At 35.6% G+C, this 22,576-nt stretch overlaps 2 protein-coding genes across 3 annotated transcripts; both read right to left on the bottom strand.

Annotated features, from left to right (window-relative positions):
• Window positions 1-6,393: 6,393 nt before the first annotated feature.
• On the bottom strand, window positions 6,394-9,059 carry LOC145136671 (basic helix-loop-helix (bHLH) DNA-binding superfamily protein). Of its 2 annotated transcripts, XM_079070784.1 has the most exons (3): window positions 8,918-9,059; window positions 6,715-8,174; window positions 6,394-6,570 (listed from the first exon to the last, which is right to left on the bottom strand). In XM_079070784.1, the coding sequence occupies exon 2, from the start codon at window positions 8,170-8,172 to the stop codon at window positions 6,724-6,726; it is 1,449 nt and encodes a 482-aa protein (XP_078926910.1). In that variant the 5' UTR covers window positions 8,173-8,174; window positions 8,918-9,059; the 3' UTR covers window positions 6,394-6,570; window positions 6,715-6,723. The 2 variants fall into 2 exon arrangements, with proteins under 2 accessions (XP_078926910.1, XP_078926909.1); XM_079070783.1 differs by having other exon boundaries at window positions 6,394-8,174.
• Window positions 9,060-14,409: 5,350 nt separating this feature from the next.
• Window positions 14,410-20,084, bottom strand: LOC145141437 (uncharacterized). The gene is made up of 4 exons (XM_079074727.1): window positions 19,927-20,084; window positions 15,124-19,844; window positions 14,846-14,911; window positions 14,410-14,693 (listed from the first exon to the last, which is right to left on the bottom strand). The coding sequence occupies exon 2, from the start codon at window positions 19,736-19,738 to the stop codon at window positions 15,152-15,154; it is 4,587 nt and encodes a 1,528-aa protein (XP_078930853.1). The 5' UTR covers window positions 19,739-19,844; window positions 19,927-20,084; the 3' UTR covers window positions 14,410-14,693; window positions 14,846-14,911; window positions 15,124-15,151.
• Between the last annotated feature and the right edge of the window lie 2,492 nt (window positions 20,085-22,576).

Raw genomic sequence — 22,576 nt, 5'->3', positions numbered from 1 at the left:
ATTTAAATTTCAAAACTTGAGGACAAGTTTTGAACTTTTTAAAACACAAGGGATCAAATAACAAATAATATAAATCAAACAATTAATTTAGTGATCATCTATATTTGACCTAATTCAATTTCTTGCAAGATAAGTTATCCAATTAATTCTAATAATCAATTTTAATCATATAAGGAATTTATTATCTAATCAATTGGTAAATATCTTTTGTTTTTGGCAAGGATAGTCTCACAAAATCATTAAAATTCGAATTTTATCAGTAAAAACAGATTAGACAACTATTCCATAGCAAAAACAGCAAGAAATCCCGATATTGCCTCTGTCAGACGATCCGACTCGCCGAGTCACTCATGGACTCGTCGAGTAGGGCCGACTCGCCGAGTCCAGTCGAACAGAAGCCAGAAGAATGATTTTCAGCATGCAAACAGTTAAAGCATCACATACAACAGAAACCAATCAAGGCTCTGATACCACTGATGGGTTTTATGCATAAGAACAATCATATGTGCTCATACAAACCCTAATGCTTGGATCTAGGTTTCTCTATTGTACATGCAATGAATCCAAGACTTAAAAACCCTAATCTAGCATACATAATAACAAAATTAACATATAACATCATATCAAGATGTTTACCTCTTCAAATAGTAGCTTGAATCTTCTTCTCTTGAGCTTAGAATCACAATTGTAATTCCTCTAATGGATCACAAACACCACACAAGCAAGAAGGCAACTTTGAGAGAGAGGAGGATGCTAATTTTCGGCCTAGGGTTTTCTCTTGGGAACCAGTGGCCGAAAATTGAAGCCTTTGGGTCTTATTTATACTGTAGGGTGCTAGGGTTTCAGTCTAAACCCTAATTGATAGCTTAGCCACCAAGCAGCCCAAGGAACCTTCTGGAATGAGGCCTTGGACGAAAATATGATGATCCTTCATCATAATTTCATTCCCCCCTAGTCCATTAGGTTTCCCAGCCCAAAACTCAACTATCACACATTTGACAGTTTATGCCCCTTTATTTAATTAATCTCTTTTAGTCACCAAATTAATTCCTAATTAATTTATGACTAATACTAATTAAATAAATATGATTTCTCCTTTAATATATTATTCTTATAATATATTAATAAACCATAATATCCTCTCTCTCATATCAAATTACCTTGTCAAGTTGCTTTGGTGAAGGCAACCCAAAAGCACCATGCATAACCGGGTCAAGTACATACCAAATATAGTTACGGGCTTAGACACTAATCCAACAATATTCACATGGATAGGAACACATACACCATAAAATCTAAGTGATAAGGTTTCTCTACGCTTCATGAAAATGATTGTGAGGAAACGCTTTCACTAGGAAGATTTTAATGAGATAGCGATTGTGTAAATTGCATTCTCAAATTCGATTATGATTACGACATCCCTCTTCATAGTTCGAATTGTGAGATTTGGCAATTAGTTTGAACAATTAAGACTTATGTTTGTAAGTTCTGAAATTGTTTAGACACACATATGAGCTGTCTAAGGAAAGGTGTATGAGTTTGAGAAGCTTAGATAAAGGCTTATCATTGCATCTCGTATCAGAAATATGAACTTTCGTTAAGAAATTCAATAAGCATTGTTTTCTAGAAGTTCAACTAATTTTTGGATACATGTCAAAGCTAGTGGGAGCATAAGTGTTATGCTAGTAAAGTAATAATTATCATGTTAGTGGGAGCATACTTATTATGTTGCAAGTTAGCAATATTAATTACAGAAAACAAAAGTTTCACTTTGCAAAGTTGCGGGGGTTGAAAAGATGTTTTGCTATAATTAAGGGAGATAATATTATACTTCATTTCAAATCTAAAAGCTTAGATCGATAAATTTTGATTAAATTTAGTCAAAGGACATATATGGATGTTATGTTGAAAAGGTTCAACTTAAAATTCTGTATATGGCAATATTATAGCAAGAAACTGGTAAAGTATCACGTTTTTCATTATGAATCGTGTCACATACGCTTCGGGTATAGGATCGATTGGATATGCTGTAATATTCGAACGTTCTAAATTTTTCCAAATGCCTAGGGCATTAAGAGGGAAAAGAACTAGAACCGGATTTGACTAAAATAATTAAACAACTGTCAAGGACAATCTAAGATTCGCCAAGAATTGGTCACTTATAAGCAGTTGGAAGTATAGTATTGGATGGAACATATCGACATTATTATGAATAGATAGGTTTCTATTCATAATGAGTTGTCATATGGCAAATATGGAAATGTTTCCATATATGGGAGTTGGATATCGAGAATCTATGTCTATATTAGAAACTTTTATGCAAGAAGGATGTTCAAAGGAATGTACTTTGAATGTAAGACTTCATATCTATGGAATTGCCTTGTAACAATATCCAATAGAGCATTTTGTAATATCATTGGCAAAGTCTTGGTGGCTTTGGTGCTATGACATTACGAAAGGGTCATTGGACAAAATGTTAGAATCTAACATATTCTAATAGTGGCAAAAATTGGGTATTCTTACACTTATGACAAGGAATAGGAGTTGTGAAATGAGTGTTGTTGGAAATGTGTTCAATTGATCTATTTCACAAAGTTTGGACCATAGAAAAACATAGTGTGCATGCTTGGAGCATGAGACAATTGTTGTTATAATTCAAGTAATAAGTTGATTAACCGAAATATTATACAATGAATAATGTCTAATCAATATGGTGACTAAATAAAAGGGGTTTTATTTATACTCACAAGTTTGGGGCCATATTGGATTCGATTATTCTTGTGTTTCACTTTGCATGTTTTGACTTCCCGAATAATAAGATTATTCAAACCATCCACAGTCGATAAATACTTTGGAAGTAGGTATTGAAGCTAGACTGTCATGAATTGGTTTGTAGACTGTCTAAAGTGTATTAGACATAGCAAAAGTTTGCTACAACGTTCATGAGTGCTTATGAATTAAGATTTGAGCATTGGATTAAACCCACGCTCACTTGAATCACTTCATGGATTTTATCACGAGTGATTAGTGAGACGATAATATCTTATATTCTTGAAACCAAGACGTGTGAGTTGTAATTTACAAGTCGGTTGCACATTGATAATATGTAAACGCACCAGTAACTTGGTGTTATAAAACATATTGTTGTGTGTGATTTGATGAGTAGATACAAGCGAGCATTTGAGTCGAAGTTTATCCATTCCTTTTACCCAAAGTGGGATAAAAGCGATATCTGTGGGCCCCTCGATGATTTAGTGATGACACCCACAAAGCGCTTGGCCAAGCTGGGACTAGTTATTAGACTTATCCAAGGATAAAAGCGATGTCAGTCGTCATAAATCGGAAATCGGGAAACAACACATGAACAAAGAGTATGATTTAAATCCATGTCTCAGTTCATACGATATCTAGAATGAAGGAAATAGTTATTAGAGTTATCCAAGTGGGAGACTGTTGGATTAGGTGTCTAAGCCCATAACTATTTTGGTATATACTTGACCCGATTGTGAGCATGGTCCTTTTGGGTTGCCTTCACCATAGCAACTGACAGGATGAATTAAGGAGAAAGAGGATTAATTATGATTTATTAATATATTATGTAAATAATATATTAAAAGAGAAATCATATTGTTTAATTAATATTAGTCAAGAATTAATTTTGTGGCTAAAAGAGATTAATTAAATAAAGGGGACTGATATTGCAATTATATGATAGTTGCAAATTGGGCTGTGGATTCCTAATGGAAAGGGCATTGGACGAAATCTATGGGAAGCCCATATGATTTTCGTCCAAGGGCTTTCTAGAGGGACTCCATGGGTTGCTTAAGGCCTAAGCAGAGAATTAGGGTTTCACCTAAAACCCTAGCAGCCCACACAAGTATATAAAGACCCCTAGGGCTCCCAAAAACGTGGCTAAGCTTTTTCTAGAAGATCTTGGACGTTTTTAGTGCTCCTCCTCCCTCTCCTAAGTCATCTTGTTGCTAGTGGTGTTTGTGACTCTATTAGAGGTGCAACATTTGAGGCACTAAGCTTTCAGAAGTCAAGATCAAGAAGGATTGTGATTATTATTGCTACATAACAATCAAGGTAATGTTTCTAACCCTAATCTTATGTCAATTTCGATAATAGCATGTTAGATCTAGGGTTTAAGCTTTGGTATTCAATGTTGTTGTGTTCATAGTGGAAAACCTAGATCAAAGTAATTAGGGTTGCATGTACACCATATGAATGATGTAATGCTCATAACCCATCAGATTAGACTTAGTCAGTTGTCCTTAGTCCGAGAGTATGGATAGGACATAGTTATTTGTTATTAATCCGGGAGTATGGATTAAAACATAGTCAATTATCCCTAGCCCGAGAGTATGGAATGGGCATAGTTATTGACGCGGGAGTATGGATTAGACATACCCGATTCTGGGAGTATGGATTAGGTAAAGAGGTAAATTTTAGATCCAGGAGTTTGGATTAGGTAAAGAGTTAATTTTAGATCCGAGAGTATAGATCGTGTCGTTGTGAGGATCGACGGGGTGGGGTAAAGTTGCTTATATATGGTGAAATTGTATAATTTGTGAGTTCTAAAATATATATATATGATATAACATTGTAGGATTGAAATCCCTATGTACTCACTAGGTTTCCCAACCTGACCCACTCAGCTTATTTGTATCACAAGTGTCGATACAAAGCTACATTACACTGAGAGATTAAAAGAGATGTAGATCACTAGTGTAAATGAATGTAATGTATGTTTATGCTTATGTTTCTGTATTGACAATGAAATCCCAAAGTTGTAATATAAACAAAATACATTTCTTCGGAAATGCTTTGATAATATGTTTATCATGTTTTTCTGGGAACAAATTACGCAACACTTTTCTTTAAAAGGATACTCTGATTTTTAAAATAAAGCATAAACAAATCGGTCTTTTCTGGCCGTGAATTTAAGGATGTCACATTATCAGCCACCATACCCTCCCTAAACCCTACTTTCGAGTTTGAGTTGTTTGTGTGAGTTTCGCAAGCTTATTGAGTGTTTTTGGTGCATATAGTTGAAGAATGAGACTAGAGAAGAAGGAGTGGGTGCTAGCAAGCTTGTAGATTTAGAAACCTTTCCTCCCTATATATCGTTTTTAGGTATAAAGTTTATACATTGATAAGTTTTCCATTAGATCTTCATGGTTGAAGTTTTATGAACTTTTGTCCCCAAGATTGGGCCTTTATGAGTATGGAGCACTCCAAGGGTTTGTAGTTGTCCTTTCATGCATTATAGGACTTGTAGATTCGTAAAAATGATTGCTTGATCAATTCATTTTTTTTGAAACGACAAATATAACCTACTTCTAAACTATACTCCTTAACTTCATCTATGTCCACGACGTGACTTTAACCCTCAACCTTAAGGGGGGACAACACCGGATAATGATCTGAAAACAAAGTTTTCCATGAAGATGGTTTGGGATGGTGGTCTCACTTGTGTATGTGGACTCGTCGCCCTTTTAATCTAAAAAACATGTGTTGGATTTTTGTGATCCTCTTCACATATCGATGTCCAATCAAGGCACATGGCAACAAAAGCTTAGGTTGAGCTCGGAAGAGAGGGATATCTCAATTTAATGCCAATAGCATTGCATAGAAATCCAAGTCAGTTAGTTCCTGGATTTTTGTTTTCCTACTTCATCATACATCTCTTTCTTTGTTTAATTTTTTTTTTTTTTTTTTATCGGACTTTTGTTTGAGAAATTCATGATCGCCGTTTAGTTTAGTGATATCTCTTTTAGAAGATAAAGTTGTCAAATTGGAACAATCAACCTAATCCATTGGACCATTTTATTTATGGTGATGCTAAATAGAACAATATAATATATCTAGTTGATTGTAAAGTTCGCATACACAACAAGATTGGAGTTCGTATTTCATCCCAATTGCCTCCATTAGGCTTCCGAGAATTGTCTTTCAAATGCAGGTATTATGAACATATTCCCTTGCTATGAAAATTTGTGTATTGTTTTTGGAAAACCAATGCTTTATGAATGGTCCATATAGTTTTAGTTTGTAAAAAGATGATTTTGCCCTCACATGTTTTACATATGTTTTGATATAATGATTAAAATAGACAGTGTTAGCCATAAAGATTGTCTATAAAAAGTTTTAAAGCCACAAAGACCATTCATTAGACCGAAAAAAATTAAAGACCAAACTTAATATTCTCGAAAACCATAGGGACTTAAATCAATAAAGTTATATTACTCATTTTATGTCCGAACCAAAGTCGTAACAAAATTAAAGACCCCAAATAATAATAATAAAGACCCCAATCCACAGACTATTTATATAATTTACTGAAAATAAAATGAGTGAATGAGAAGTACTTGATACAGTAAAATGAAATGATACAGATAAATATATAAACTCATTTTCCAAATCGACAAATGACAATATTGGAGATGATTTTTATGTAATGCAAGAAAAATTGCACATTACACATTTGAAACTGTTGCTAGTTGCTACACCACCAATACTTATACCATTAGTCCATTCCTGACCGACTGCTTCATAGGTTTTCCACTTCTGTTACCACCAACCAATCCAATCCATCACAAATTCACAATATGCAAATATTTTTATCAATACATGATACATCCCCCCACAATTCATGAATCTAACAAAAACATCGAAGCTAAAAAAAAAAAAAAATACAAGATTTTGTCTTACAAGTTTTTATCAATCTGAAAACACGGATTCAAGCTTCTCTTTGAGCTGCTGTGCAACAGCAGCACCAGCAAGACCTTGAAACGAGAAGGAATGCATGACCTTCCCGTCTTCTGTGGTTGAAACATTTGTGTCCTGCATCACCATCTGATGTTCCCGAAATGTTTTCATAACCCGGGCAACCGGGTGCTCATCCAACGGGCAGCTCACCCTAACAACCGCATCATCTTTTCTAGCCATGAAATCAACCTCGGGTGCACCCATCACATCCTTTTCAGCTTCCATCATTCTTATCTTTGATTGAAGATCTGTTATGTATGAAATCGCATCACCAAGTAGCGACGCTTTGTCCATTTTTGAAATGTTGGGGACCACCGCTCGGAGAGCGTAGAACCGTTGGTTTAGTTTCTCGCGTCGTTGTCTCTCCGCTTCCACGTGGTTCAACGGTTCTTCTCTTCCGTTTGCAGGTTTTCTTCCTCTTTTTCTTGGCTTTCTGTCCATTAACGAGTCTTGATTTGGTGATGATGATTGGATTGATTGTGATGAATTCAATACTCCATTCATCACATGGTTAGGAAACAACTTCCCTTCATTATCATTGTTGGAAGAATTCCCACCGAAACCGTTTCTCGAAGGTATTTCGTATGATTCCCCTCCAAAATCCACATCTTCTTCAACTTTTGGGGAAAAGTTGATGCTGATTGGACCAGATTTCAGACCACCATTACCATTACCATTACCACCGAGACTTAATTCTTGACCGAAGATTTTGGGTAATCCTTTCGGGTGGCATCCATTGAACAAAGTTTTAGCCATTGCTATGAAGCTTTGGTCTTCTGGGATTGACTTAAAAGAACCCATCTCCAAGACTCCTCTTTTAAGCGGGATAAATACGAGGGTCTGAAAGCGTGCGGATTTTGCTAAAAAAGATCTTGATTGGTAATGTTCTTCACAGCTTCTTGTATCAGAAACCCAAACGGATCGACTTGTGTTGAAAGATTGAGAAGGGCTTGAAGGTTTATCAAATGGGAACAGATAAAACATCGAGGTTAAATAAAACATTTCAACATCAGAAACTAAATCCATTTTTGCTACAAGATTTCCTTTTTCGTCTCCCTTAAAACAAGAATGGAGCTTCTGAAGAACCCGTTTTTTCCTATTGTTTCCATGCCCACCACCAGCTTGGGTTTCTGTTGAATCTTTATAATGGCCATCGCCCCAGATTAAAGCGGATTTGCCTGATTTTGAATTGGAAACTTGCCAGAAAATGGAGTAATTCCAGTCTGACCCCTCGAGAATCTTTCGAAGCCCATCTTGAACCCCTAAATCACTTGTTCTTGATCTGAATTCATCTGAAAGCTTATTTGAAGCTGACCATAACAAGTAATCGCAAGCTTCACCACCCAATACATTCTCTATCATGGCTTTATCTTCTTCCTCTAACCCAAATTTGTCTCCCATGTCTGTAAAATGGATTTGTCAAGAATTTTCACTAACGTAAGAGAGCAATAAAGCAAAAGTTTATAAGCCCCCATCTTCATCACATACTCATTTTTTAACAATTCATGAATCTAGGAGAATTTGGATGATTTTTCTAAAATCTCATAGAAAAGTTCCAGGGAAAGATTAGTTTTTCATTTTTTTTTTTTTTTTTTTGTGTATGGGATAAATTATGATTATATAAGCTTTTAACAAGTAAAATGACCAAAATAGACATTCTCAAGGAAAAAAGAAGACTAATTCTTCCCCTCAAAAGTTTTCAACAGCACCATAATCAATTTGTAAACTTTGCCCCTGAAAAGTTTCTAAGATGTTTAGAGATATGTATATGAAATCGTAAGTTAAATAAAATTTTGGCCCAAAATTAGAAACTATAATCAATTTGGGAATTCTAGCCTATTTCGTAGATTTTCTGGGTCCATCTGCAAGAACAGAATAACCAAATACCCAGAATTTCTTGCTTTATAGAGCCAAAGCAACTTAAATTTGAGAACATCCAGCGGATTCCGAACCTAAGGCACATAGATTTCCAGAAAAAAATCTAATTGAACTAGCTGACGGCGGTATTTGTTCATAAAGCTCGCTAAAAAAATCACAATAAGCCCTAGATCTTACAGCGAGAACCGAATTCGACGAATTTTGATGCAAAAAAACAGCAACAAATCAATGGTTTGACAGAGAAGCAAGAAGATATTAGAAATTATACCTTTAAAACAGAGGAAATCGTAGAGAAGATCCGAAGAATGGTAGAGAAATATGAAGAAAAGGAAGCAGAGAAAGCAAAATAGTTGTATAGATGCTCGTGTACCATGTGACTGAATCAAAGGCGGTGTGGCGTGCACTTTTGATCCGAAGGACTTTAATTAACGTGCGAGCCCAAAGGATTGGATAGAACTAAAATAGAAAATTACATTTTTAGTCATATAATTCTATTATTTAACATTTGCATTTTCGTTGGAAAAGCAAAAGACAAATGAAGTATAACATGGTAATATGTTATTTACCATTACAACATATATGTTTGTCAGTATAATAATATAATATGGTCATATGTTATCGACTATTAAAACATATAGGTTGTTAGTTGGGGCTTACATTGTGTTTTTTACCAACGTCGGAGACGACTTTATCATGGTAAAAAAATCTTTAATTATTATATTATTTTTTTCTTCTAATGAACAATCATTATACTCATCAACAAAATTGTACTCTTTGGATCAACCAAAACAATCACTTTCCAACATATTTGATTGTAGAAACGAAAACAAACAAAAAAACACAAATAGTTATAAGTAAAATATGTTGTTGGTTAAGAACTTAAGATTTATACTGATCACTCTCTGATCGACGTCTTTGACAATTCTCTCAACGGTAAAAAAGTCATGATAATAATTATTTTTTTCTTCCAATTAACGGAATGAATAATTACCAAGTACTTTTTGAACTAAGGAAGTCAACACCAGCAAAATTGCAATCTTTGCATCGACGAAACAATCACTTAGTTACAAGTAAAATATGTTGTCTATTGGGAATTACCGTGAGTCTCTTTCTCATGATAAAAAAAAACCATAATAATTATATGTATTTTCCAATGAACGAAATGAACAACCATAAAGTACTTTTTAAAATAAGAAAGTTAACATGAGCAAAATTGCCCTATTTGTACCGATCAACGCAATCACTTTCCAACATATATAATTACAGAGATGAAAACAAACGAAAACCACAAATTACAAGTAATAATCTATTAATTTCCTTTAGCTTTTATTATATGTCCGTAGATTTTCAACTAATGATTCTATGTAAACATTTGTGACCATAATATTGAACGCATATAAATAATTATGTATTTCGAAGCAAAATTTTATAACTATATATGATTTATTCTTGTAGTATACAAACTTTTCAAATTCGTTGATCCTTATTAGTTTGCATTTGTAACAATAGTGAAGTTTCAAAATTTCGTCAGAACAATAACACCTCTGTTGTTATTGTCTTGATTGTTTGTGGTATGTAATGATGTAAATAATTGATGTCCAGATACTCTTGTTGTTAAATTAGATTTCTAGCTAAAATTTGGTAAGTTTGTTATGAAAAAGAAGTGCATGCAAAAAGAAATTGAAGTCTTCATTGTTGCTTATTCAAGTTGTAGGGAAACTACACTTGAAATTTCACCCACACCCTCACGAAATTTTGAGGCTTGATTTTAACGAGCAGTCGAGCATAAACAACTTGTTTAGGCTATGCATGTGATTTTAGAGTAAAAATTGTGAATATTCGAAAGTTTAGAAGATCAAAGATTTGACTATAGATTAAGAACTAAAGAGGTGAAATTGGATCAGGTTAAACTCTTACGACCATAGTCGCGAACTCAAGATCCTTAGATCTCGATGCAGATTTTGCTTTAGAAATCGTCCTAGTGTGATAAGGATCAATTTTTACTTATAAAATCTTAAGATTTTAATATCTTAATATCAAAATCGGAATCTTTAACAACATTGATTTGATGTTTAGATATTTTCCATTCTATATGTTTCTTGTTTACCAAAAAAATGTTAAATTTATTGACTCTTGTTTTGTTTTTCTTTTTTAATAACAATATCATAACACATCTAAATTAAAATAAATAAAAAATGCCTAGATCTTATCGAACAAACAAAACACCTAGTTAATCAGTTATTTTTATTAGATCATATACCAAATTAAACATTGTATTTTGTTTTATACATGTTTTTTAGAACGACAACATTATATTAAGAACTAGCAAAAGCTAGAAGAAAAAAACATTAAGTAATTACAAAAATCGGATTTTGCACCCAACTAATCCACTTAATACTAAGCTTAGTACATCTAGAAGAAATCCATAGATAAGACTAAGATCAGATGAAATCCCAAAGCACCGCCTTGACAGGTTAGATCTTTGCAAACAACAATTTATTCCGAAATGACCAAGTCGCCCAAAATAAAGTAAGAACAACCGCATCTAGACATCTCTTCAATTAGAGAGACAATCGAATCGAGTCAATCCAAGATAACCAATCTGAAATATACGAAAAAACTGGCAAATCCAACTCCCACCATCTAGCAAGAAGACTCCACGAATCCAACGCCATCCCACAAGAGAAATAATATGATTAACCGTTTCAACATCAGCATCACAAATCGGACACAACACACAACACATAACCAACATCAATACCAAGTCTATCCAAGATTAAGTCTAGTAGACACCTTATTCAAGTTCAACCTCCAAAAAAACATATTACCTTTGGAAGGGATTAATCGATTCCATCTAGACGGTTGAAGAACAGCCTCCAAGATAATAAAATCAATCAAAGCTCGAGCTGAAGCAACTGGTGAAATCCACATAAGGGTCAATCGACCACTCGCAAGAACCCTCATAGTAATATGAGCAAGGCATGATCTCAACGACTCACACCGAAGCATTTCCTTGCCTCCTCTAGGATGCATTTTAAAAACTGAGAACCAATCAACCAGCCGAATCCGATCAAAAACCATACAAAGCTTATACAAATCTAAGGCATAAACCCTTAGCAATCGATCTTTAAAAGAAAGATTTGTATTTGTTTCTATTAATAAACTTTTTAAATCTATATTTGATACGTGTATCAAGTAAGTTAATTGATTCAATAAAGATAAATATGTTGGGTTAATCGGATTTATGAGTGCATGGGTATTTTGGGAAAACTTTTTTTTTATTTTAAGTATTTGATTTAGACTAGGAAGTTGTCTGCTTGCTTAACAAGTATTACGTATTGGTTTAGGTTACTACTTTCATTAGTATAAATAAGGACATTTATTCGTTAGTTTAGAGAGAGATCTACGGCTATAAAATCCTTTCTCACAGTTTTTCATGTTCCTCATTTGTTTCGTCTACATAGTTTCTCTTGGGCATCAAGCAAGTTCCTACCCAAGTAATCTTACACTTGGTATCAGAGCCTAGGGCTCGTGAAGGCGTAGGGTGGCCGGTTTGAGAGTCGGTTTCAAGAAAACTGTAGTCTTTCGCTGCGGGGCAGACACATCGGGAACCAGGTTTGGTTTAAGGGGGTGTGGATTGTTTTTGAGCGTGAGTTGAAGCATCTCAACAGCAACCCCAATTTTTCTTGATCGGGCTTGTTCTAAGGTAGATAGAGACTAACCGGAGGCGCGGAATAAACGGACGGGAAGACATCAAAGTGGGTGGCTTTGATTCGGTTCGTTTTGCGAGTGACGGGAGACGGTAAAGGTGGTCGTGACCTTGTCTTGTTGATCGGTGGAAGAGTGCTCTCGGAACAAGCTTAATTAAAGAGGTCGGGGTGGTGAAAAAAGGATTGCATAGTTCTTGATCGGGTTGTTCGTGATAAGGGGATACCGACGTAGGTGCATGAAATGTGGGCAGGAAGGATACGTCAAAGCAGGTAGCTTTGGATTCAGTTCGTTTGGCAGATTGAAAGAAAACGGTGAAGTAGGTGGCTTTGTTTTCTTGGTCGGTGGAGATGTCTCTTTGAAGAACGGTAATCGAAACAAAGGAAGAGATTGGAGAAACAACACGGTGTGAACATTATGGCGCTGGAAGTTCAAATCAGATGGCTTTGGATCTGGCCGGGGAGAGGTCGTAAATCCGGGAAAAGTCTAGATGGTAATGAACGCATCCAACGGGATGTCATGTTACATGTTACGTGTGTTGTGAACAATCAAAAGGGTATGGAGGACTTTGGACGTGATCAAGATGGAGGTCGGGTGTCCGAGAAAAGTCGGGATGGTTTGGGAAGACGGTGATTCAACATTGTTGTGAACGAGAGGTATGACAAATCCAATTAAGGGGATGATCGTTGAGTTAATCGAATTTATGAGTGCATGAGTATTTTTGGAAAACCCTTTTTTATTTTAAGTATTTGATTTAGATTAGGAAGTTGTCTGCTTGCTTAACAAGTATTATGTATTGTTTAGGTTACTATTTTCATTAGTATAAATAAGGATATTTATTCGTTAATTTAGAGAGAGATCTACAATAATCAAATTCTTCGTCATAGTTTTTCCTATTCTTCCTTTGTTTCGTCTACATAGTTTCTCTTAGACATCACGCAAGTTCCACCCCAAATAATCTTACAAAATAATGTTTCCGTACATATAACTCTTAGAAGGAAAAACTATAACTAAAACTATTCGGTAATAGTCATATAATTTTGCTTCCAAACTTATCTATAATAATAATTATAATATAGTCTTTATATTTTTTTTACTAATAGTATTTCGTAGTTATTTGACAAAATGCTTTTAAATATTAGTAGATTTTTTTATTTTTTTATTTTTTTATATGCTATATTTGACTTTTGACTAATTGAGTCTCAATCATCTAAATCCGTTTACTAATAATTAATCCCTTTGAAGTAGACAACCCCAAGTTATAATAACACTAGAATATTCCGTTCTACATTTCTCACATATATTATGGTGGACTACTTAACGTGATGCTGCCAATTTAGCCATTTAAATAGTGTATCGTGATTTATTTATTTATTTATTTATTTTTGAGTTATATTAGTCCATGTATATTTAAGAAAACCAAAAAACATATTTATACCAGGGACATAAATATAAGATTTAAACATATAGTTGTATTGTTATATTAAAAAGTTTCAATAATTTGGTTCAGACCATTTGTTTTGAAATTTGAAGTGTCTTTTTTTATTTATCATAATTTGAGTATTCTGGCAAGTTTTAACACTAATATTTGGGGAAATCCTTCTTTTTCTAATAATAGAGAAACGATCTTTTAAGATTTATTTGTGGATTAAGATCGCAACTTAGTTTCATCAACTTTGTGTTTGGAACTTGGAAGTATATGAATATGATGATGAATTCTTTGATAAAGCAAAGACATGCAAAAAACGATTTTCATTTTTATTATTTAAAGAGTTTTATTAATATTTATTATATAACCACCCAAACTTTCTAAGTTCTAACGGATCGTTGACGTTTCTTTTCATTTTTTATTAGTTTTCTATTTTTTTATTAGTTTTCTTAATTTTTATTAATAACATAAATTTTATAAATAAATAAATATAAAAAAAATAAAAAAAATAAAAAAAAAAACTGAACTAGACCAGAGAGGACAAAACAAATTTTGAACTCCAAATGACCAAATTAAGTAAAATCTCTTATAAATGAGTTGTACTTGATGAATAAAACCCCAAATTTTACATAAAAATGACCTTTAAACTAAAAAAAAAATGTCTACCAACACATCATTGTCATACATATACACATGGTGTTGGATCAAAATACAAGCCACCACTAAAAAATGTACACTTTTAACATATATTTCCATCCAAACTACAACATCCAAAATAACAAGAAATCATAATTCCAACTACAAAATAATAAAGAGATTGGAAAATAATATAAATAAATGAAACCTATTTTTCCAGTGAGAAAACATCATTTTGCACTCGTCATACGCTTGCTATCAGAACAGCATACTGCACCAAATGCAAGGAACCATGTCAACATTAGTACAAAATTTCATGTGAGATGATTAAAATATGCTTATATATATTATATACACCAATAACGAAACTATAAAAATATTACTAATTTCATGATGAAAAAATATATATGATACATACTGCACCTGCTAATAAATGCACGTGTGACGACATCCATTTGCATTTTATAAAAATGGGTAATAAGCTGCAAACTGCATCAAGATACAAAAATTTATATATATGAGACATTATCAAGTATAAATTTTCACAATATTCGTCAATTTTAATGTGAAAAAAAAATGATAAATAGGTAAAGAGTTGGTGCCTTAATACATCAAGTCAGTTTTTTTTTTTTTGCTTAATCTCTCATGATTAAGTGTCTAACCTATTAAGCCAGATTAAGTTAAAAGAAAAAGTCCCTTACCTCGGTTTTTGTAGAAGGATGTATCCTATCAATTGCTAGAAATGCCTCTTTTATCAACCATAATTCTTCTCAAATCTTGTAGTTGATGAGTTATTTCTTGAATAAATTCAAGGCCCTCACTTCCATGGAGTGAGTTACAAGCATGTTTAACAAGCTCAATATCAGCCTGTAAACCTTCAATCTTTTCTTTAAGCTCTACAAGTTCATGCTCCATGGTAGCTGAATCAATTTCATGGCATTTATCAAAAACCCCATTAGATGTCGCTGAATCTTTAGGTGTTAAAAAGCTGTTGTCATCATTCAAATGATCACCACCATCACCCAGTTGATGAAGCTTCTTTTCCAGTGTCGATAACGATTCCAAAATGTACCTTTTTTCATTCTCAAAGATTATAATAGGAACATGGATACTCCCCATTGATAAATCCCCGTATCTGATTCTATATTGTTCCAATTCATCCAACAAATCTTGAATTTCATTCTCTTTTTCTTCCACAAGCTCGTTAGCTTTCTGTAAAGCTTCCATATCATATTCCGCTTGTTCTTCCATCATTCTCAAGTACTGTAAGGCCTCCATTTGAAGAGAAGCTTTTTCTTGTTGTAACCTTGTGATCATGTTCATGGCATGATTTGCAGCTATTGTTGCAGCGTTTCTTTCGGCTTCTAATTCTGATTGCAACAATCTCAAGCATCTGACATCATCTTCTGCCTTTTTTTTCACTATCTCCACAATACCATCAACCTCCATTTCAGTGTAAGTACTTCCATCCAAAGATCTCGCATCCATTCTTTCTGAACACATTGAGCATGCATCGGTTCTGATATTAGTAGATGAATCTGCGTCTTTTGTGGGGATCAATGGAGGCAAATGTTTCTTATCTCTTTCGTTTTCTAGGTGGTCATGTCTTCTGGGTTTTTCAGCATGGAATTGGCGCTCTGGTGAAAGAGAAGGACTAGGTTTAATTTGGGATTTTGACCACTTTTCTTCTTGTGAACCATATCCGATTGAAGAATTTGGTGTTAAAGATTTAGAACGGCTTCTTATACTGTCATCAAGATGCATCTCTAGAAGTACGGATCCTAAATCGTTAGCACTTTGGGAGTTTCTTGAAAAGATTGCGTATCGGTTTCGACTTCCCGTGTCATTAGAGTAGACAGGATCATCAAAAGCATCATACCAGTTAGTGTTATCCATTGATAAATCACCTCCACCTCCACCTCCACCATTGTTGCCTGATTGTTGCAGTGGCCTCTTACCTTTCTTGGCTTTTGCACGTTCTTTTTTGCGTTTTTTATGAGGTAGTTGATTAGAATCGAGCTCTGGTGAAACAGAAGTTGTCCCGGTTTGGAATTGCAACCAATCCAATCCTCCTAAACCTTGACCGATTGAACAGCTTGGTGTCAACGATGCAGACTTACTTGTGAAACCTTCCTCCATAGGCATTTCCAAAGATGGCGATGTTAGATCAGAAACGCTGTAGGAATTCTTTACAAGCTTCCTGTATCGCTTCCGATTATTACCTCTTCCATGTGAAACAACAGAGTCGTCAAGAGATCCATGGTGACGATTATCATTATTATTATTAAATAAATAATTGTTCGATGAACCAAAACCGTTAACCGGGTGTGCTGGACCTGTTGGTTGTGGTATTGGGCCAGGTCTACTTTGGATCTTTGAATTCCTTGGTTCTTCAAAATGATGCCCATATGGACTTGGTGTTACTGATGCAGAACGACGACGTTTTGCGCTTTCTTTAAGATGCATATCTAGCAAAAGTGCACATTCCAACTCAAGAGCACTGTAAGAATGTCTTCGACGATTCTCATTCTGATTATGATTACCTGCATTACGTGAGATGAAAGAATCATCACAAGATCCATACCCATCGCTTCTAGGCCATGGCATCGCTTTTCGTTGTGATGAACTAGTGTTAGGTTTATTTTGGAAATTCGGCTGATGAAATTCTCCCAAACCATGTCCAGATGAATAGTTTGGTGCAGGTGAAGGGTAGGAACGTTTTAAGCTTTCGTCGAGATTCATCTCAACTAGAAGGGCACGACCCAAATCAAAAGCACTATACGAATGTCTTCGAGGAACATTATTTTGATTCTGATTATTCATGCTACGGTATACAACAGAATCATCCATGGATCCATGCCATATATTCTTGTCTAAAAAGGAGGCGGTTGAGAAATCGTTACCGACATCAGACGATAAGCTGAATCTTTTAACAGACCCCGTCGGTGGATGCAATGGCACCCCATTATGATGTAATGGATGCGGATGACGAGACTTGTGCTTCTCCGGTGAATGACAAGGACTGTTCTTAATATGGAATATCGACGACCTCTGTGGTTCACCATTTGGCGTAAAAAATGAAGATTGACTGGTCACACTTTCGTCGTCGTGAGGCATATTCAGAAGAATATCACCGCCTAGCTGGAAAACACTATATGAATGCCTTCGAGGAAGTGTATTTTGACCACGGTTACTGTTGTTACGTGGGACAACAGAATCATCGAGAGACCCATTGCCATGATTCCTGTCTAAAAACGGATTATGTGAACGAGAATAATTGGGTCGATTTTTGAATTTTGTCTTGTTCTGTTCTCCCAAACCATGAACAATTTGAGGATTTGGGGTCATTGATGCAGAACGCAGTGGACGTTTTAAGCTTTCATCCTTTTGCAACTCGAATAGAAGTGCGCATCCTAACTCCAAAGCACTGTATGAATGTCTTCGAGGGTTTGAGTTTCTGTTTCCGTTTTGATTACCCGTGTTGTTGTGTGAGATAACAGAATCATCCCAAGAGCTAGGCCCGTCACTCTTGTGTAAATATGGAGATGGATTCTTCTTAGCTCTTTTGGCTCTTTTATTAGGAAATTGCATTGGATTTGGCGTGATGGATGCAGGAGGATTTGTTAAAGTTTCATCATTAGGCATATTTAGAAGAATTTCACACCCAATCTCAAAAAAACTATATGAATGCCTTCGAGGAAGGGTGCTATGGTCATAACACTGGTTACCTGTGGTACGAGAGACAAAAGAATCGTCCATAGATCCATACGCGTTATTAGGTCTTTGTATTGGGAATAACATTGCATTGAGAGAATCGAGGTCTTGTGAATGTGAATAGGAATAGGAATGAACAGGCCTCCTATTACTATTAGGATCTTGAAAACCATAACCAAAAGAACCATTTTGTTGGAAAGATGCAGAAGAATTACTTGTTAAAGGTTCATCAGTAGGCATATTCAAAAGAATCTCACACCCCAGCTGGAACACACTATATGAATGCCTTCGAGGGATCTTGTTTCGATTCTGAGTATCAGTGTTACATGAGATAGAAGAATCATCAAAGTGCCCATATGAACCTGACCTTCTCATGGAGCTGGTTGATGATGACGACTTCTTACTTTTCTTGGCTTTGTGAAGATAATTTTGGACTGTTTCATGAGAAGAAGCAGGTTGTGTTTGGCATTTTGGCCATTTAAATTCTCCAAAACCATGACCAGAACTATTGGGTGTCACAGATGCAGAACGCCTTGGTAAACTGTTAAGTTGCATTTCCATAAGAATGGCAGACCCCAAATCACAAGCACTGTAAGAATGTCTGGAAGAAATCCTGCATTGGTTCTGACTCCCAATGCTATTGGATGCCATACAACCATCCATTGATGAAGATGGTGATGGATTCATGTATTTCTTGGGTTTAAAATAAGGATTATTTTCTTCACTTCTTCGAAGGGATCGAGCAACATTTGGTGTCACGGATGTTGAACGAGTTCTTACACTAGGCTCATGAAGCTGCGACTCAACAAGAAGGGATCCAAAATCAGGTGTACTATACGAATGCCTTCCAAAAATCTTGTTTCGATTATCACCACCATTTGTGACACCTCGCATGATCAAGCTTCCATCATCATCATCAGAAAAAAGGAGTTCAAACTCTGACTCAGAGGTAATGTTGGCATCAGAATATGATCCAGGAGACATTGAATACTTACGATGATGACGGTTTTTCGTTTTATTTCTTATCCTCCTCACACCATCTCCATGCCTAGACCTAACACGTCTAGTTGGACCTGGACCCGGACCCGGGCCCACACGAGGCAATGGAGGTTTTGTGGTAACATTACTATTACACCCCCTTGACCCAACCATATGCGGGTCAATCATGGTTTGACCACTCGGTTTTTCTTTCCATTGTCTTTTACAACAAGAACATGTTCTTATACTGGAACCCATGCAACCAAGATTCTTATCCACCACAAACCTGTAACATTCCAAATTAGATTGGCTATGTAAACAATCTTCACATATCTCTCGTATATCAACAAGCTCATTGTGAAGATTGCAATATATCAAATACGAGATATCTTCTTGGTGTTTATTGCAGAACAAATGAAAATAAGATCCGGGTTCTTCTTTGTCAAAAAAGTGGTCAAGCCTCGAACACAACAAGCATGGGATTTGTAGATCGCAGTAGCGAGCGAATTTTGTAAGAGAATAAGCCAATGCCGCATCGATAAACACCCAAAACATTAAAAACCATTCGCAGGTAGCCAATAACAGGTGATCGATTAATCCCTTGGTGGTAGCCATTGGCAACATACTGAAACCTTCCTTTTTACCCCTTAAAAATGGCCTATAATCATTGCGTTATCAATTTGCTCGTGTATTTCAAGATCATAGGATCCCAAATTTAGGGTTCAAAAGGCTGCAAAAGGAATTTATTTTTTTTAGATTAAGAATGATATTGAATAATATGAAACAAATGAGAACACAAAATTGAAACTTACAACGTAAAGCAAACACCAAACTCTTGCCCTGATTGCGAAACGAAGCCCTTCACATGATAATATTAATCTATGAAAATTTATGAATCGATTGTGAAAAGTAATTGTGCATGGATGAAGGAGTTGGAGAAGGTTCCCGGGGATCAATAGTATGAAAAATCGGAGCTAAATTAGGGTGGGGAGGATTTATGTGAATTAAATGAAAAATGAAGAAAAATAGAATGTTAACGAAAGGCCATTGTGATTTTGGCTACAAAAATCATTCGACCGTTGAGTCTAACTGATTTTTAGATTCTTCATGCTACCAATCATTTTCCTGCCAAACCAAACGATCAATTTAATATTAAAATAAAACAATTTAAAGCATAACTGGGTTTTATATTCATCGAGATAAATAAGAATTCATTTATGTACGACAAAACTGCACAAATGGTTCTTGTGGTTAGCTGAAAATTGTCATTTTGGTCCAAAAAGATTTGGACTATCACTAGAGGTCCAAACTTTTTATTTTCTTGCGAGTTTGGTCCAATTTGTTTTAAATATTTTTATAATGACGGTTTTGCCCTTATGCTTTTTATTTTTCAATTTTTTTTATTTATTTAAATCTTTTTCTGATTAAAATAAAAATTAAAAAGAAATAGTTCTCTCTCTCTCTCTCTTTCTCTCTCTCTCTCTCTCTAGAAACATATAACCCTCCCTCACTCAAACCATCTCTCCCTCTCGTTCGTATCTCACCAGCCAATACCACCGTTTCCTGACCTCCTCCATCTTCCTCCTTATTCAAACCAAGAACCACCACCACCTGCTACCATTCCTCTCCATTCACCGCCGAGGACAAACACCACCAAGGGTGGTGTTACTGTGGTGACCACCAAGAGGCACACTCACCTCCTGTGGTGACCATCCATCGTGAAGGAAAACCCCAAAGTGATTGGGTCGACATAATCTTTGGATCTCGAACCTCCTGAGAATCGACGAGCACCACTGGCTTGATGTCGATTTTTGGATTTCTCGGTAGAGGCGAAGGCGATGGTCGACGAATTACAGTTTCCTACCCTCCAGATTTAGCGATTGTTGTGGAATTTGTCTTGATTGTTACGATTGGGAGATTCGTTTTGGTGAAGATCACCCCTACATCTACAAAAATCAATTTTAGGTTTAGGGTTCACATCAGAAATTGATTCAGATTAAGCGATGGTTGTGGAATTCATGTCCTTCTCTCTTTCATCTAGTTGATTGCTCCTGTTTATCTCTCTGATCTTTGTTGACCCAGTTCGTTTGATGTATTTCCGATGGATGATTCAATTTGGTTAATGTTTCAAGATTGATTTTGGTTTTAGGTCGCAGGTAACCGGTGGTGTTTTCCTTTTTTGTATCTGAACAAATCGAATTCAAAAGTGGTTTGTACATGGGTGGGGAGCTGCTGGTAGATGAAGGTAAAAGAATGGGGTGATGTCTCTAATTGTGGGTGCAGTAATGGGTTTGATCTGAAGCAATGTAGAAGGAGTTTGATCTAATGATTTGCATATGTGTTGTGGATACAAAGGAATGGGAGGTGGTAGATTGGTGACTGATTGCAGCGCATGGCAGGTGAATGCTGGAACGGAGGCAACATGTGGAAGGTAGCAGCGACGTTGGGGTGTTTGATGGCAATAGGTCACGACAGGGGGAGGGCGGATTGGGCTGAGAACAACGGTGGCAGCCGGTGGTGCTCGTTCCGGCGACTCCTGCTGCTTCTGTTTATTTCTTCCGGCGAGGTCAACGCGTGAGAGATGAGGGGAGGAAAGAGTAAGGGTCGAGGATGTTTGGGGCTGCTGTACTTGACTGGAACGAAAATGGAGAGAGAGAGAGAGATTCTTTTTTATTTTTCTTTTAATCAGAAAAAACATTTAAATAAATAAAAAAATAGAAAAAGAAAGTACAAAGGGTAAATCCGTCATTTTAAATATTTCTAAATTAAATTGGACTAAAATCGCAACAAAATGAAAACTTTGGACCTGTGGTGCTAGTCAAAACTTTTTTGGACCAAAGTGGCAATTTGAGCAAACCACAGGGACCATTTGTCCAGTTTAGTCTTTATGTACACATGCTTTAAACATGCTAATGAAGGAAACATGTAAAACATATTTAATTTCAAATTTAAATACTAATACAAATTATATACATACATTAAAACCCTTCTATACATATATTAAAACCCCTTATGCTTGTGAACAGTAAAGTTCACCCGTTTCATATGTTAACCACAACAATATGTACACAAATGACTTTCTCATCCTTCTAACTACCTTATTCCCTAATCGATATTCCCACCGTCAACTCCTTCCTTCTTCATTTCAGAGTTTCTGCGTCCGCCGTCTTTTCCTCCGAGCACTTACAATTTGGATTCCAACAATTCCGACTCATAAGGTATGTCAATTACAAACTCTTTCTCGATCTCATACGCAAAGCAACTTTCTCCAATCTTTGTGAATATTTGGAAATTCCCGCCGCCATCGTATTAATTCCTTCGTTCTTCGTTTCCGAGCATCTGCGTTTGACGTTTCCGCCGTCTTTTCCTCAAAGCACTTACAATTTGGACTCCAACAATTCCGATTCATAAGGTATGTCAATTGCAAACTTTTTCTCTGAAAATTTTGTTGATTTCTAAAAT

The sequence above is a fragment of the Lactuca virosa genome, chromosome 9 (genome assembly GCF_052849685.1).
Source record: "Lactuca virosa cultivar CGN04683 chromosome 9, Lactuca_virosa_CGN04683_v6, whole genome shotgun sequence".
Lineage (NCBI taxonomy): Eukaryota > Viridiplantae > Streptophyta > Magnoliopsida > Asterales > Asteraceae > Lactuca > Lactuca virosa.
This window is presented reverse-complemented; position numbering and strand designations above follow the sequence as displayed.

Bases quoted from the DNA above. Each gene is read 5' to 3' on its own strand.
- LOC145136671 (XM_079070783.1), bottom strand. From the start codon at position 8,172: ATGGGAGACAAATTTGGGTTAGAGGAAGAAGATAAAGCCATGATAGAG.
- LOC145141437 (XM_079074727.1), bottom strand. From the start codon at position 19,738: ATGTTGCCAATGGCTACCACCAAGGGATTAATCGATCACCTGTTATTG.